This window comes from Mytilus trossulus, chromosome 8 (assembly GCF_036588685.1).
Source record: "Mytilus trossulus isolate FHL-02 chromosome 8, PNRI_Mtr1.1.1.hap1, whole genome shotgun sequence".
NCBI classification, from domain to species: Eukaryota; Metazoa; Mollusca; class Bivalvia; order Mytilida; family Mytilidae; genus Mytilus; species Mytilus trossulus.
The window spans coordinates 19,452,821-19,470,194 of NC_086380.1; the positions used below are offsets into that span (position 1 = coordinate 19,452,821).

The 17,374-nt window shown below is 31.3% G+C and overlaps 1 protein-coding gene across 1 annotated transcript; it reads left to right on the top strand.

Annotated features, from left to right (window-relative positions):
- The first annotated feature begins 2,917 nt into the window (after window positions 1-2,917).
- Window positions 2,918-12,527, top strand: LOC134727425 (E3 ubiquitin-protein ligase RNF25-like). Its single transcript, XM_063591807.1, has 8 exons — window positions 2,918-3,040; window positions 4,521-4,596; window positions 5,259-5,361; window positions 6,709-6,776; window positions 7,257-7,326; window positions 7,719-7,937; window positions 9,836-10,054; window positions 10,965-12,527. Exons 2-8 carry the CDS (start codon window positions 4,532-4,534, stop codon window positions 12,525-12,527), a joined length of 2,307 nt encoding a protein of 768 aa, XP_063447877.1. The 5' UTR covers window positions 2,918-3,040; window positions 4,521-4,531.
- Window positions 12,528-17,374: the final 4,847 nt, after the last annotated feature.

Below are 17,374 nucleotides of genomic sequence, written 5' to 3' on the forward strand. Positions count from 1 at the left end.
TTCATCTACAATTTTGTAAATGACTGCTTAATCTAAAAAAAACACGCCTGATTTTATGATCTTTGCCGATTCCCACTGGATGTTTTTATTAAAATACGTACTATTAATTATTGGGACCTAACAGCTTGTAACTGGAGAAGATAAGAAGCATCCACATCCAGTTATTCATTCTATACAATCTTGTTACTGGTAGATACAATGGAAATTTAGCTTGGTTCAAGAATGTAAAATTTGTGCTTGATAATTGTGGACTATCAAATATATGGAACACTATAGATATTTTATAAGTAAAAATTGGTTGCATGATACTGTTAAGGGCATACGATACAGTTTTGATTCTGTATTTACAAGTTCGTGAAAATTTGCATATAGGCTATTTTTTACCTGATTAAATCAAATATGTAATAAAAAATATACCTTCATGTGCTACTTTTTGAGTAAAATGAGGTCGAAATTTTGTATATTTGCCCGAAATTTAGATTTGTGGCCGTAATTTCTTTTTCGAAAGAAAGACATAACTTTTATGTTATAAAAGATAAAAACAATTTGTTTTTTGTTAAATAATCGGTAATTTCTGTATTTTATAAATATCTTAAAAAAAATGCATTTTTTTTTTATCAGAAATAACTCATATTTATCAAATGTTCATGAATTGAGGTAAAAACGTAATTTTTTACTGTATGTTTATCACAATTAAAAAAATTCCTCTATTTACAGTTTTATAAAATTTGGGTCACATAATCTCCCTGCAAAATGAAACTAAATGCCGTTTTGAAAAATAGGGGTCCATGAACTCGTTTTCAATTTAAATCAGTTTGAATGATGAAAATCAGTCGAAAAATGCACCTTTTCCCGATATGTCACAGTTTGACGTCGCGAAAATAACAAATTACGTTAGCAACGTCATTACCTTCCCTGTAACTGTATCGTATGCCCTTAAATTAAAATTAACTGACCAGTTCAGACAGACATGGTATGCTACTGTACAGAATTATGCAACAGCTCTAAATTATAAGTTATTCAAAAATAGTATAAATTTCGAAACTTACTTTGATATTTTAGATGACAAAAACATTGGCATGCCTCTTTTTATAGATTTAGAACTTTGAACACAAAAATTGCTATCGAAATTGGTAGATGGCAAAACATTCAGAGAGAAAATCGTATTTGTACTTTGTGCAATAACGGTGATTTTGGCGACGAGTTCCATTACATTTTAGAATGCTCGGCAATAGACGATAGTAGAAAATTGGTACTAAAGAATAATTTTATAAACAGACCAAATATTTTTAAATTTCAAGGTCTCATGAATAGTAGCAACCCGTTTGAACTAAACAATCTGTGCAAGTTTATAAGAATTATTATTAAATGCCTAGAATTTCCTGGGTAATTACTTTACATTTGTATTTAAAATTTATACTTTGTTAATTTTATTTAAGAATTGAATGCTTCTTTTTGTAAATTTATTGGGGTGTAAAAGCGTTGACCAAAGTACATTTTGTATTCCGCGCTTCATACAAAATGTACTTCGGTCAACGCTTTTACACCCCAATAAATTTACAAAAAGAAGCATTCAATTCTTAAATACAAATATATGTCTCTATACCATTGGTTTAAGAGAAGAATAAAGATATATGTCAGTTGATGTCAAGGCCGTGACTAGGCATCTTACTTTAGTGAGGCGAACATTTTTTTTTTGGAGGGTATAATATGAATGGTGCAAAATCCTGCATTCTAGGCATTTTTAGAGAGTTTAATAATGTTTTGAATTTGGACACGTTTTATATAAATTTTTCATATTTTAAGACTTTTACTGACACAAAATTTTTAACAACTATTCAAATTCATATGTAAGATAATCATCGAAATATCACTGATTTGAGTCTGCTGCCAGAACATAGAACAAACATCGATTCAATAGAGTTTGCCATTTTTTTCTATGGCCGGTTTAGTCAAATCGTTTCAGAATCATAATTTGGCCTGCTGATATCCTTATCGCGATGAACATGGAGAATGGCAAGACTGCACAATCTCTCGCCGCTCATGCATGCTCTTTTCCAAGTTTTCCGTCGTTTCAGGGCAGTCTGTGTTTCTAAAGGTAGCATATTATCATCCACACAATGATCAATGTCTCAGTCTCCCAATTCCTTCTCCATCAGCAATTATAATTTATCTCAGGTGTTTGAGAATATTTGACTGACTTGACTGACGGCAGAACTGGTATCGTGGCATCTATTATATCAGAAGTGCATTTAACTTGATTCATTCAGTCACACATTAAGGTTTAAATATCATACAGGGGCGGATCCAGCCATTTAAAGGGGGGCATAACCGAGGACATTGATCGTACAAAAAAATGGGGATTCCAACCCCCGAACCCCCCTCTGGATCCGCCACTGCAGGGGCGGATGCAGGAATTTTCCAAAGGGGGGTGCTATCCCAGGGCAAAGGGGGGGGGGGGTGCAAAACATATGTCCCGATACAAATGCATTGATCGGCCAAAATAAAGGGGGGGGGGGGTGCGAACCCCCGGAACCCCCCCCCCCCCCCCCCCTCTGGATCCGCCACTGCACTGTCATATCAAATATAATATAATCAAAGCAATGGTAGAATATATAAAATAATATGTTTTTAAGACATACATGATATATTGAGTAGTGTTACAGAGTTATTTAAATTTTTGTTCATAGATGTGTGATAATTTTTGCCGGGTAATAATTTTTCAATAAAATGAAATGATGCCATTGTTTACCATATATGTCTTTATAATTTTTATCATATTATGTTGTACACTTGGTCTACGTGTTATATTGATCATAAATTAATTGATTTTTTTTATTTGAAAAATCTTTCATTACATCCGGAAATTACTTCCCGTTTTTGTTGTTGTAAAAATCATTTTAAACTAATTTCTTTCGTTTCTTTCCCCATCCCTTACTTGATCTAAATTTTGACCTGTCAATGTGTATCGGCATTGCGTAACATTTGACAGCTTGATGGTTAACATTCCCCACGCATATAAGATACAAGCTGAAAACCAGTAAGTTTCAGATTATTAACTGAGCATTTAAAATTTGTGCTGTGAATTTATATTCATTTTGGTCTTCATTTAGTCAGAGACATATATGTGTATATATGTCTCTGATTTAGTTAACCTGTCCAAATATAATTAATTATCATACAACTTCTTGGAAAGATCAGAGATATATATACTATGTATTTATATGTCTCTGGAATGATATATAAAATGTGTACTTTGACGCCTTACGGTAAATGATGTATCCATAAAAATCTAAATAGAAAAATACCACCATGAGGATTATAAAGATAATCATGATAATCCACGTTAGACGACACTGTAGTGTGCACATAGCGTAGAGAGCTTCAAATCTGCTCTCACGCCCAGCCAATAAATTGGTGGCGCTCTCTCAAACTATTGTACAGATACAGACTATATTTGCATGTGGGAGGTGGTTTGTGTCGACTCCTTCCAGGACCTCATTTGTAGTGGCCTATACTGCATTCTTATATGGCAGTTCCAGGATACATTTTTCAGAGGAATCTGTCATGTGACTTCAATCAACATGTAACAAAAATGCATGCATAGTCAAAATTCCAACACAAGTAGGTGAAAGTTTGATTTCATAAGTAGTTTCACAAAATATTTGGTAAACTACATGTACATGTAAAATCTAAAAAGATGGTCACCCTGCCTCAGTCTTACGGGAATCTAGATTACATACTTATGGAAGAAAAATTAGTTCTATACTACCCTACAGAAAGCTGATTATGAAAGTGCTGGAAACTATTGATAGAGCAGGGATACAGCTGCGCCTTTTATCCGGTAAATGACGTCATAAAGGCATGTGAAATTGAAGATCTCTTCTGTTGAAAGACATGATTCCAGAAATGACTATTAGATCATCAAGATACATGATATTAGATTTTGACTAAACAGAGATATAGATTCAAAAGAACTGGACATTGAATGCATTTCCAAATGTACATTGTAAAACATTCAAGTAACAAATGTCCAACATTTGTCCAATTTTGGAGATTGGTTAAAAAAAATAATCACTCTCAAAGATTTAAATAATTATATTGTTTTGAAGTTGAACTAATAAACTACTAAGTGTTTTAATATGTCTAAATCAAATTAAACATAAAATAAACATTTGATAAGGGAAAAAGAATTAAAATACTGTTTTCAGAGTGAATTTCTTAGAACTTTGTATTGTATGCTAATTAATTAAGTAAACTACTTGTCAACTCTTGATGACCCGGACTTAAAAATTCCATTTATAAGCTATCTCTTGGATAAATCTGATAGTCTACTGGTATCAATGAAAGAATATATACATGTACATTATGAACGAGTCTAAATTGAAAACTACGTTCAAACCTATGATTGCGTTGGATAAAAACCGCAATTTTTATATGTGTGCATGTCAATCATATTTCGTTGTATATATTTAGATACATATACATGATATATTATAAGTTTTGATATTTGTTTTCAGACTTGATTAATATGGAAGAACTTGAAGTTTTGGAGTCGATATATCTTGATGATATCAAAGTTAACAAGGATGAACAGTAAGCTATAATTAAGTGAACTTTCACAAGATAAATTGATTATTGGTTGACTATTATATCATGCATGTTCAGGACAAATCTTTTACAAGAGAAATGAGTTAATGAGGTATATATTATAAGAATGACTGATATTCTATTCCTATGTACACTATTGATGTAAATTTTATTTGTTAGACAAGGAATCATCTATGCTAGAATTCATGCTTGCATAGTATGTAGAAGTTGATCAAAGGGTAAAATCTGAAGTATTACTTTATTTATTTCACTTGACTGGGCGGGGTTTAACGGGTTCACTTATTTAAGACCAGTCCATCTATAGACAGGTGTTTTGGGATAAACTCATCAATGAAGTGTCCAGTTAATTGCCCATATCATACACACACTTCATTTGTATATCCCTTTGGTGACACTGATAGGTGATTAGAAATCAGTGTCCTTATCACACACATCTTCAATTAGACTTTCATTATACAAATAAAAACATAAAGTCCGCACCAATTAGATGAATAAATTAACATTGGTAATAAGAGTAGCTAAAGCCTTATTTGCACATTCTGCAGACTGGGAAATAACTTAATGAATAAATATAAATAAGTCTTTAAAAAGAAGTTCAAATTTCTTCGTTTTGAAGACAATAACCATGAAACATTGTGCATTTACAGAGATTCACCTGTCAGTATACAGTTACAGTTACACCCAGCCACAGGAGATGAACTAGATAAAAGATATGTTTGTATGACCTTGACATTGAGCCTACCTCAACAGGTTTGTACTGTAGTATAGATATACTACTACTGTGGATTCATGTATTTTTGTAGGTACCAATTTTCGTGGATTAAGGAAAACACATGTTAGTGGATATATTTATTTTTATTGTACAAGTCTATAGAAAATTTGTTATTTCTTGAACCTTATATTTCATGGTTCTTACACCACGAAAATTGGTATCCACGAATAATAGTGAATCCACCATACATTACATTTACTTTTTCCATTGGTTCATCTTTTCATTCAACAAGTTTTCCATCACCCTTTTCTCTGTTGTACTGAATGAAATTTTGTCAGCAGCTTAAATGTGATGAGTTGTAACTTGCAAGCATTTTTTGGATCTATTAGATACTTACTTTGCTAATGATTTGAATTAATAAGTTGAATGAACTTAAATCTTTTTCACACTTTTCTCAAGTAATGCTGAAAAAATTACTTTAATGTTTTGTCAGTAGCTTTGTGAGCTTAAAATAAATGTGAGCTGTTAGTGTATATTTGGAGTTAATAGATTGTTATAGGTGTCAAATTTTTAATAGATTGTTATAGGTGTCAAATTTTTAACAGAATTACTGGCCTTTGTAGCTGGCAGCAGTTTTTGCATTCAAGTTTATTCTTTCACCAGCGACGAAGTCAAAGGGGATTTGCACTCTGTTTGTCCGTCCGTCCATACGTCAGTCTGGCAAATCAGTTTTACAGACTTTTTATCATGACAAGTTACAGGTCGAGTTTGATTTTCATGATTTTAGCTTTTTTCCTTGTTCAGTAAAAGCCCTCTCCTTACAATTAAACTTTTGTTGAAATACTTAATTACTAAATTTCTGTTCAAAGTGAAATAACTTAATTTCTGTTCAAAGGGAAATAACTTATTTTTTCAACTTTCCCTAAGATTAAATTTTGATGAAATACTATACTTATCAATTACTAAATTTCTGTTCAAAGGGAAATAACTCATTATATTTTTGGAAGACATTGATTGTATATGACATTTTGGATTTTTAACCTTTTCTTTCGTAAATTGTTTGTAGAACTGACTAGTAGGTTTGTTTGTTATTTCATGTAGTTTACAGTATGACATGTTATAGATCAAGTTAGAATTCCGTTCCATTTCAATGAGTTTTTAACCGGAAGGGTATTGTGTATTGCCATGCAATACTCACAGATACATGTTTAAAACTAAAATCAATGTCACTAGTAAAAACAAATACAGTTTGTTCATTTGATTATACCTAATAATAAGACACTAAAATAAATATCCATTAAATGATAAATTTTTAGGAACCATAAATAACTGGTACTCTGGAATGAAACGAATATATAGAGCTCTAATGTTTCAATATTTTTCAGTACCCTGATGAAGTACCAGACATTGTCATCACTAATCCTAGAGGTATTGCAGAAGAGGAGGTACAAAGGTAGGCAATGTAGTTTTGAGGTTTTATTTAAATTTATAAATGACAAACTTTGAAAAGAACATGTTTTTGTTACACACATATAGAATAAATGATTGAAAATCATGCATGGTATATATACACCAAATTTCTTAAGCTTTTATAGAAATAAGGTGATTTAGTATGATTGCCAATGAGGCAACTGACCATCAAAGTTCAAATGATGTAAGCATTATGGACTTATATAAAAAGCATAAATATTACATACAACTGCATGTGACAGTGAGTGGAAGTTAGAAATATATAGAAGCTATAATACTTTGAGGAATGGAAAAATTGAAAGTCCAGAGTGCAATATATGAATGCAAATACATGTCAAATAAGATGAAACATGAAATTAACTGAACAAAGAAAAATCTTAGAAATTTCTATTATTGTAGAAAAGAAAGGCAGTTTAAATTTTCATTATATGATAAAATACTTTATTGTTGATTTATTTTTCAGTTTACTTGAAGAATTAGAAAACTTAGCCTTGGAAAGAGTAGGTGGACAAATGTTGTATGAAATAATTGAGGTAAGGTTATATGGGGTAGGATTGTCTACTTATCAAGAACGGACATGAAATATTCAATCATAAAGAGAACCATTAAATATAGACACTTAAACATTTAATAAGAACAAGATAGTCCAGTGAATTAAAAAAAATGCTGTCTTCCTTACTTATTCAAGTTTTTAGAGTATAGAAGGGAGATAACTCTTTGTTCAAATTGATTTACCTGAATTTACAATACTGTAAAACAGAAGCTCTTTAGGGCAATTAAAACAGACATGTTACTATTGTATACTAAAAGTACCAACTTAGCAAATAACTTCAGTCAAACGTGGAAGAACACAGACAAAGGTTAATCATCATTTACCATTTTGATCCAGATAAATATTGACATCAGGTATTTATGTTATTTTCAGCTTGCCAAGGAGAGTTTAACTGACGGGAATGTACCATACTGTCCATGTACAATATGCTGTGAACACTTTACTGAGGAAGATATGTTTACCAAGACTGATTGTTATCATTACTTCCATAACAACTGTCTCCAACGTTACATAATGCATCAGCTAGATGTACAAAAGCAGGTTGAAAAATCACGTATACAACATACAGAAGTTAATGAAGATGACAAAAAGGTATATAAAATTACATTACTTGTTTTACTTCAAGTTTAAGGTAATCACTAATGTATTGTGTGCTGAAAATGTGGCACTGTTAAAATGTTGGCCACATAATTTCATCAGACAATGCCAAAAGTCTATCAGACAATGTCATGATCAAAAGTCCAGTAAGAGTTGATTGAGATTGTTTAGGACTACACTAAATGACCAATCGTTACAACTTAAGAACAAATGGAAAAAGGCCAGGACAAAATGCTGACTCATATTTTTAAAACATATATTTGATGGACTAGTGCCAATAGTGATGGTTTATTTTAAAAAATTGCTTTGCTCTGAAATGGCTCATTGTTGAAGGCTGTACAATGGCCTATATCTGTTAATGTCTGTGTCATTTGGTCTCTTATGAAGAGTAGTCTTATTGGCAATTACACCACATCTTTTTTTATATTTGCTCAGAAATGGCTAAACATTAACAGGAAGAAATGTTTTATAAAAAATGAAAGAATTTACAGGATGATAAATCAATATAAAGGTGATGACAGAGTTCTTCTCAAGGAGCAGGTCCGGTAAGGACAGATTTTAGCCCCAAATTTCAGGTTCATCTGACAAAAGATTTTGAAAACTGTTTAAACACTTAAGTGTCTATTTCAGTTGATTCATTTAGTTTATGTTAAAAATTTTAACAGATTTACTCATTCAAAAACACTCCGATTCAAGCTTCATTATGAAAAATCTATCAAATATGCTTTTTTTAGATGTTTTTTGTCAAATATGAAAGTGGCCTCATCTGTGTTCATCCATAACCTTTATATATGTTATGTATTGTCATCAAATACAACTTATATTTCAATATTGAGAATGAACACAAAGGCAGCCACTTTCATTTGAGATGGAAACCGTCTAAAATTTAACTAAAATGTTAAAATTGTGAAGATTTCAGTAATTTAGCATGCCTTAATGATGCTATAACCCGATATATGTATATTGTATTGTCAAAAACAGCCCAAATTCAGTCAGGGGTACTACTTGTACAAGTGTATTTTATTTACTTAAAGAAGTGAAAAAAAATATACACATACAAGTAAATAAATAATGTTTGAATAATCTCCCCTTAATTTTCTGAAAAATTTACTTGTATAAGTAAATTTTTCTTACAATCCAACAAAAATCCTCAAGTTTTGAGATATAAAATCATGCCTTTAAAAAATTTTCCCAGGTTTGCTCAAATTTTTTCATTAAAGATCAATGTTTCATCTCATTAATTCATCAAAGAAACTGATTGAGCAAAGATCTTGTATATTTGCGCAAAGCCTTCAAAAATTGCTCCTTTGGGGCTTGTAAATGAGCAGTGTTAAGAAGATAAAAAACAAATGGGACTTTCATTGTCCATGAAATTACACTTAAATGATTATTAAAGACATATGTAAAGGGTACACAATTTAAAATTCTATTAGAGCAAAGAAATCTTAAGAATTCAAGAAAAGAAGAAAGGATAATTTTTTTTACTTATACAAGTAAAAAATTCTGAATGCCTAAGGGACATAACTCAGCCATTTTTTTTTTACCTATACAAGTAAATAAAATTCACTTGTATAAGTATCCTACAAATTTACTTATATGTGTATATTTTTTTTACTTCTTCAAGTAAATAAAATACACTTGTATAAGTAGTACCCCTGACTGAAATTTATGTAGCAGAAGTATGCTACTTTTCAATAAATAAGTAAAAGTTTACATTTTGAAAAAGTTTGTAAAACTGCTATATTTTGGGGCCAAAAAGGGGTCTTTCTGGACCTACTCCTTTTATTGCTCATTTTTGAAACTGAGGAATATTAAAACTGTTTTCCATGAATCTCTGTATCCCATTGCTTGATTTCTTTAATCAAATTTTTAAATTTCCCTTATTGTTTCAGATCAAGTGTCCTGTATGCAGGGAAGAAATTTGCTATGATCCAGAATTTTTACAAGATGATTTCAGTAAATTGAAAAAAGATGAGACATTATACCAACCATCCTGCGACATGAGAGTATGGCAGAAAAATATGGCTGAGCTCTACCTAAAACAGAAAGATAAAGGAGGAATAATTGATGTAGAGGCTGAGAAAAACAAATATCTACTAACAGATTCAGATGTAAGTTTACAATGCAAAAAATAATTATGATGGTTCTGACTTACTCTGAACTTCTGAAGTTAATTTTCAAGCAATAAGGACATCGTCTTAAGAAGTTAAGATTGAGCTTATTTCAGCTTTAATTTAAAGTTTGGTAGATATGATATGATTGCCAATAAGACTGCTATCCACAAGTTAACAAATAGCATAGATGCAATTAAGAAATGGTCATCAAAGCCTGACTTGACAAAATGTTACACAATTAATATTAAAATTAAAAAAAACGTTTCATCATGTTCCATAATCAACTTCCATTACTGTGCATTAAAATCAATCTAAATTTTTGGTAGACATTTCTAGCCATTTAGGTAATACTATAAACAGACTAGGAAAAATGGTGTTTTCAGTTATATTTGCATTAGGATTATGTAGTTAAATAAAAAAGAAAGGATATGTGGTATTAATCCATGACACAAAATCAGTTCATCATCATGCACAACAAAAAACACACTAAGCAAAGGAACTGCTCTTTTTTTGTCAATCTTCGTCTCAAAGTCATCGTGAGACATTCAACACAGAACGAAAACAATTTCACCTCATTGCAAGTTTAAGGAGACGGACCCCCTAACACTGTTTTGATTAGAATTATATTCATCTGACAATCACACCACAACTGTAAATTTAAGAACAAAAACCATGGAGTAAGTTCAATAAAAAAAATATGGCACAGAAATAAAACATGTACTGTCAAAATTTAGCCCAACAAATACATGTACAACCAATACAAACATTCAGACTACCACAGGGTACATCAATATATATATGTTGGATAACTTGGTAGGAAATAACTAATGTTTAGGACAAATAATTCCAGTAGACTGTAAGAAATAACAGATTTGTAACTTATCTTTATTTATTATTGCTTTTTCAGAATGAAATTCCTATAATTGTTTCAAAAGTAATAACTAATAATACTGAAAATGACCAAATAAAGCAACCAAATTTAGATAAAGAGGATTTAAGAAAAAGAACTTCAGCCTCCTCAAAATTCCACAGAACAGGTCATGGGCAAGGCAGACATGATAGAGAGCCTCATTTCCGTGGTCGTAAATTTGATGATCGATATGATAGGCCTCAGTCTGCTTCTGATAGACCAAACCAAAGAAGAGGCTATGGTTATAGACCATCATCAGGTAGACAACAGGAATATTCAAAAAGGGAGTATGATAAAAGACCAACATCTGGTAGCAACTACAGGAGAGGGATTGGTAGGGGAAGTAACTCTAAATCTCCTAGAAATGATTCTTCATTTAAGAGTAAGGATTTTAGGGATAACACAAATGAAAAGCATAATCCTGGAGATAAAAGTACCAGTAATGGTAAGAATGGATTGGAGGAAAAGAAATTAATTAACAAAGATTCAGAATCACCAAGGAATGACGTAAAAGTGAATGACATGCAGAAAAAAGAAATAGAAAAAAGTAATAAAAGTGAGTCAACTGCTGAGAAGAAAACGGGAAATAGAGAAATGAGAGGCTCAACGAGTGATAAAGGTAGTGGGGAGATTAAAGTTATACCAAAGGATGAGTCAAATCAGGAGGAGAAAGTGGCTTCTAGTGATTCTAGGATTTCTGAAAAGGACAAAGCACCAGCAAACAGTACCAAACTTCCAGTATCAAAATTAGAAACTAAAAATTCATCACAGGTCACTCGTGATCAAATAAAGAATGATGGATATAAAGGTAGAGGTCAAAGGAAGCATGCTGGTGAGGTTAATAGAGGGGAAATTAAAAGTCAAGGTCGTTTCAGGGATGAATATCATCATGATAATTCTAGATGGAGAGATCAAGATCATTACTATGGTAACAGAAAATATTATGATGATCATCGTGATAATAGACACTATGATAGGCGAGGCCAATATCAAGATGAAAGGAAAGGGCAAGGTCAGAATTATGATAGAAAAACTCAAGGGTATTATGATAACAGAAAAATCCATGAATCAAAACAGAGGAGTGAAAATAACCGCAAAACAAGTGAAGCCAAAGAACCAGAAAAACAATCATCAAGTGATATAAGGTCATCTGAATCTGCAAAAACTAAAGAACCAGATAAGTTGTCTTCAAGTGATTCAAAATCAACTCAATCTGCAAAAACTAAAGATATTTCAAATGTTGACTTAAGTAAAACTACTCATGAACATGGTGCTAAGTCAACTGCTTTAAATAAAGAAGAAAAACCAAAGCATATACGAAAAGATGTACATAGGGACGAAAAAACAGGAGTACCTCACAGAAATAGAACCAGTATTAACAATTCAAAAATGAATTCAGACAGACAAGAAAAACGAGGATGTGATAAAAATAAAGACACAATAACAGCGAGCTCAACTACCAAAACAGATACTAGAACTGGTAGGCCTCCAGGATTTGAAGTTAAAGGCCCACCACCGGGATTCTCAGAAAAGTCTGTCAAACCACCACCAGGGTTTTAGTATAAAGCCTACTACAAATGTATTGTTTTTCTCAACCTGCTTGGCTTTTAGTATATATGAAATCTGTCTATTTTAATATGTATTTAAACCAAGTATATTTTATGGAACAACCCTTAAATATTCTGACATGAATGGAAGAATATTGTTGTATAATGCTACCCTATTGTCTTTCTACAGTTATTGTTGAATGCTTAGAAAAAAAAATCATATTTTTATCACATAATGAATTATAGTTGAGTAGATCTGAAATTTCCAGAAAATTGTATGGAGAGTTGTAAGACACAAGAAATTGTCAATTAAGTTATAATTTAGTATTCAAAAGTACAGCCTTTAAGGCTTTATTTATATATATTTTGAATGGGTTGTGGATGTTAGAAATATGCTTTCCAACACCTATGCTACTTTTTTTGGAATACATATTTAGCTTTATTTTAGCTTACATGATGTTAAGGAAAATAACATTTGTTAAGTTTTAATATATTAATGTTAAAATAATAATTTTCATTTGTTCATTAAGTTTTATTTATCAAGGTTGTAATTACAAGATACAGTACTGTAGAAACACGCATTTTCGTGGGGTTAAAATTTCTTGTTTGTGTATATTAAGGTGGTACCCAACACTTTAACTCAAATTAATTTGGCTCGTTTAATTTTCTTAAACTTTTGACAAAGTATTTACTTTGACCCTATGACAAAAATATAAAAAGCAATACAAAATTTGAACCAACTGTTTTATCAGAAAAATTACACTGGTTATATAGCAGTTTGACAAACACTTATTTTGATCACTGAGAAGCTTAATATTTCCATGACAACACAACGTAATTAAAACGTTTATCGGATTTTACAGAGTTATCTCCCTGTAGTGTTAGGTACAACCTTAATTAGATTTCATGGGGATTTAATTTCAAGGAATCCAATAAATGGAAGTGATATTATATATATGTTAAATTTTCGTGTTTTATTTAATTTGGAGGATATATTCTTTCCACGAAATAAATGAAACTAAATCCTCCACTAACATTTCTGCTTCTACAGTAACTAAGCATTTTTATCTGAACATTTTTTACCATGGAGTTCTGTTTATGCCAATGTGAATGCATGAATGAATATTAATTCTCATTAACTCTCTATTATGAATAATAGACAGTAAACATGGTAAATATCAATAGTGAAAAATAATATTTTATAAAAAGTAAATTACAAAATGATTGCTGGTGATTTTAAGGGATAGTTTGATAACTTTGAAGTCTGACAGCCTAGGACTAGTTTATGGATTGTAGTTTAGTTTTGGTGAAGTAGGTACATGACAATACAGGGAGATAACTCTGTAAACAGCTATATATTCAATGAGATTTGTTCGATAGTGTGTGGTTCATGTTTTTATGAAATTTTTATATTTTCGTCAAAGGTCAAATATATAGCATGAAATGTAACAATGATATGAAACAGGAACACACCAAAGTTTATATAATTGACATAAAAGAAAACAGAAAAAGACATAAATTGGTTTATATTTACTGTTTAAACACTATGATATTTTTCATAATCTTGCACAAAGGACTGTCAATTAATATCTATAGAATTATATATATATATCAGGGTAAATCATCCACTATTTCCAGTATTCATTGTAAAATTATTATAAAGGAATCACAGCGACAGCCATATTATAGTATATGCATTTTAAACTATGATTTTTACTAACAAATGGGATTTTTATGGAATTTATATTGTGTACTGGAGCAATGCATGATGCATGTGTTAATTAATTCAACCATTTCGAAAACTATGGAATTAAAAACTATTGCAATTAATGTACTGGAAGCTCCTGAAATTATAAATTGAGTAACTTAAATAAATGGGACACCTGAACATATTTATTTCACTCTTGATAATTGTCATTTAAAAAAGTAAAAATATTTATGATGTGCAAAACATATTTTTTCTGTAGTTTTTATTCATCTCTGTAACAGATTCATTTGTTTAGCAGGTTTTATTGTGTACAAATCAGTACAATAACATATTAAAATGATGCATTGTACTTTTAAAAGCAAAAAGCTGAGACAGATTTTTAACATGCTAGTCCACAAGGTATCAGTTCACAGGAAGACATAATTCTGACTACCAGTATGTCACCCAAAATGTCACATGCTTAGCAAAGAACCAACAAAAATAAATATTAAAGTCTTTGGTTTGACATTGATTAAAACCCCTTGACCTGCCCTTCTAGAGGCTCACATGTTACCACAAGAACCCAAAGACAATATAATGTGATGATTAAACACTTGTGAAATTACCTTTCAAAGACATTTTAAGTTACTTTTATGAACTTATTTCAACTTTTCATCATCAATTTCTTGTCTGTTGGATCCTTTCAGATTTTTCCTCAACACCGTGTTGTTTTTAGAAAGGGTTGTGGCATCCTTTTTGTTATGAAAGGGAAGTAACTCCTTACTACATGTAATCCCATATGGCAACTAACCATGTATGGTAACTAACCTATATTTTTCAGGACACCCTATATTAAATATACATAGTCACCACATGTAGTCCTTTAACCAATCATATCTCTATAAATCTATAGGAGGTAAGATATATATTCTGATACCTCATGTATCTGGTACATTCAGTATTTTTTTAATTTATTTTTCAAAATAATAAAGTGTCACATATTCAGCATTTATGCCAAGTAAGCAATAGAGATTCCTCAAATTTTGAAACAAGACAATTAAATTTTCTAGATATAGGAAGATGTGGTAAGAGTGCAAATGAGACAACTCTCAATACAAGTCACAATTTATAAAAGTAAACAATTAAAGGTCCAGAGGCGGATTTAGGGGGGGGGGGGGGGGGGGGCAGAGGGCCGGGACCCCCTTTTTTGGAAAAAAATGGTTGCTCATATAGGGAATAATTGAAGCGTGACTGAAGCGGGCCCCTCTTAGGTCAGTCAGTGGGTCCCCACTTATGAAAATTTCTGGATCCGCCACAGAGGTCAAAGTACGGTCCTCAACACTAGGCAGCAAGCTATAAAGGGCCCCAGAAATAACTAATTTAAAATCAGTCAAACAGGAAAACCAGCAGTCTTTTCTATAAAAAAACAGAAACAAGAAACACTTATGAACCACATCAACAAAAGACAATTACTTAACATTAGATTCCTGACTTAATTTTCTATTTTGACAGGATTAATTGTATAGCAATTGTTTTTTATTCAACACAAACAAAGGTCTGTTTGAAGGTTTCTGTTAAAAAGTATATGTGTCCCTTTGACTTTCATTTGATTTCACAGAGGTGAGATAATGTAATGTTTAGGAAGAGTGAAACAGAGTGAAACAGCCTTCAGAAAAGATATTACAACTACAATCATTAACCATTCAGGTTTTCGAGGGCATTGTTTTATCTTTCAATATAATTTATGAATGGACAAAGGGAGACTACCACATTACTCAAACTTGTATACAAATATTTTGTAATGTGTATTTGTTAATTTTTCGAAACCATTGGTACCAAATTCCAGGGAATGAGGTGAGACAACTCTCCATCCAAGTCACAATTTATAAAAGTAAACCATTAAAGGTCAATTTACGGTCCTCAACACAGAGCCTTGGCTCACACCAAACAGCAAGTTATAAAGGGCCCCTAAAATGGCTAGTGTAAAACCATTCTAACAGGAAAACCAACAGACAATTCTATAAAAAAAAAAACACCAGAAAATTACAAACACTTATGAACCACATCAACAGACAACAATTACCAAACATCAGATTCCTGATTTAATTTTCTTTTTGCCAGGATTAATTGTTTAGCAATTGTTTTTTTCAACACAAACAAAGGTCGGTTTCAGGTATTCAAGGGCATTGTTTTATCTTTCAATATAATTTATGAATGGACAAAGGGAGACTACCACATTACTCAAACTTGTATAAAAATATTTTGTATTATGTGTATTTGTTAATTTTTCGAAATCATTGGTACCAAATTGCGGGGTATGAGGTGAAGTTCTATCTCTAGGATATTGGATTTTATGGGTTTGCCAAAGACCATATATAAGCCTGTAGAAAATATGTTCTTCATTAAACATTTAAAATGAGATGTGTTCTTCTTACTTATAAAATCTACAAATAAAATGGTAAACATTGTACCATGAATTATAATTAATCCACATTTATACATCTGTATACATTTTGATCTTTATTTATTGAATTGTTAGTTATCCTTTATCTAGGTTAATTCAAGGACAGTTATAATTGTTATAATTTTAAATTGTTTGAATAAAATATAAGTTACATATGGACAACAGTGTTTTGTTTTATGTGATTGCTAAAGTGTATGTAAAGGACATGTGTAAGCTCTTGAGGGTTTCAGGAAACTGTATTTCTTGATTGATTGATACAATATATATATTAATACTTTGATCAAGTGTTGTTTTGACTTGGACAATTGAGTTTTGTTTCTCCAGTCAAAATAAAATGCGGGTGAATTAAATTACAGATTTGTTTTATCACTAAAAGTTCACTTCTGAAACCTTTAAGCAAATAGAAGTACACTTGACCTGCACCATTGTTAGGGTCAGTGCCCTAGACGTATTTTTATAAATATATGTTAAAAATAATGCTTAAAATCCAAAAATACCATTAGAAAATAGATAAAACACTTATGGGTGTTTACCACCATAGCCTATCAATAAAAAAAAATAGCAGTCAATTTAATATACAATTCAAATCAGAAATACCAGTTGCTTTCAACAATAATGAGATATTGGTGGCTTTCACTGTCACTAAGAGAATAAATAATCTGACGAAATCAGACACAACTAACTGGATCTTTTTACCCAAACTAAAGAA

Bases quoted from the DNA above. Each gene is read 5' to 3' on its own strand.
- LOC134727425 (XM_063591807.1), top strand. From the start codon at position 4,532: ATGGAAGAACTTGAAGTTTTGGAGTCGATATATCTTGATGATATCAAA. The intron at 7,327-7,718 runs GTAAGGTTATAT...TGTTATTTTCAG, and splicing joins TGTTGTATGAAATAATTGAG to CTTGCCAAGGAGAGTTTAAC. The intron at 7,938-9,835 runs GTATATAAAATT...TTATTGTTTCAG, and splicing joins TTAATGAAGATGACAAAAAG to ATCAAGTGTCCTGTATGCAG.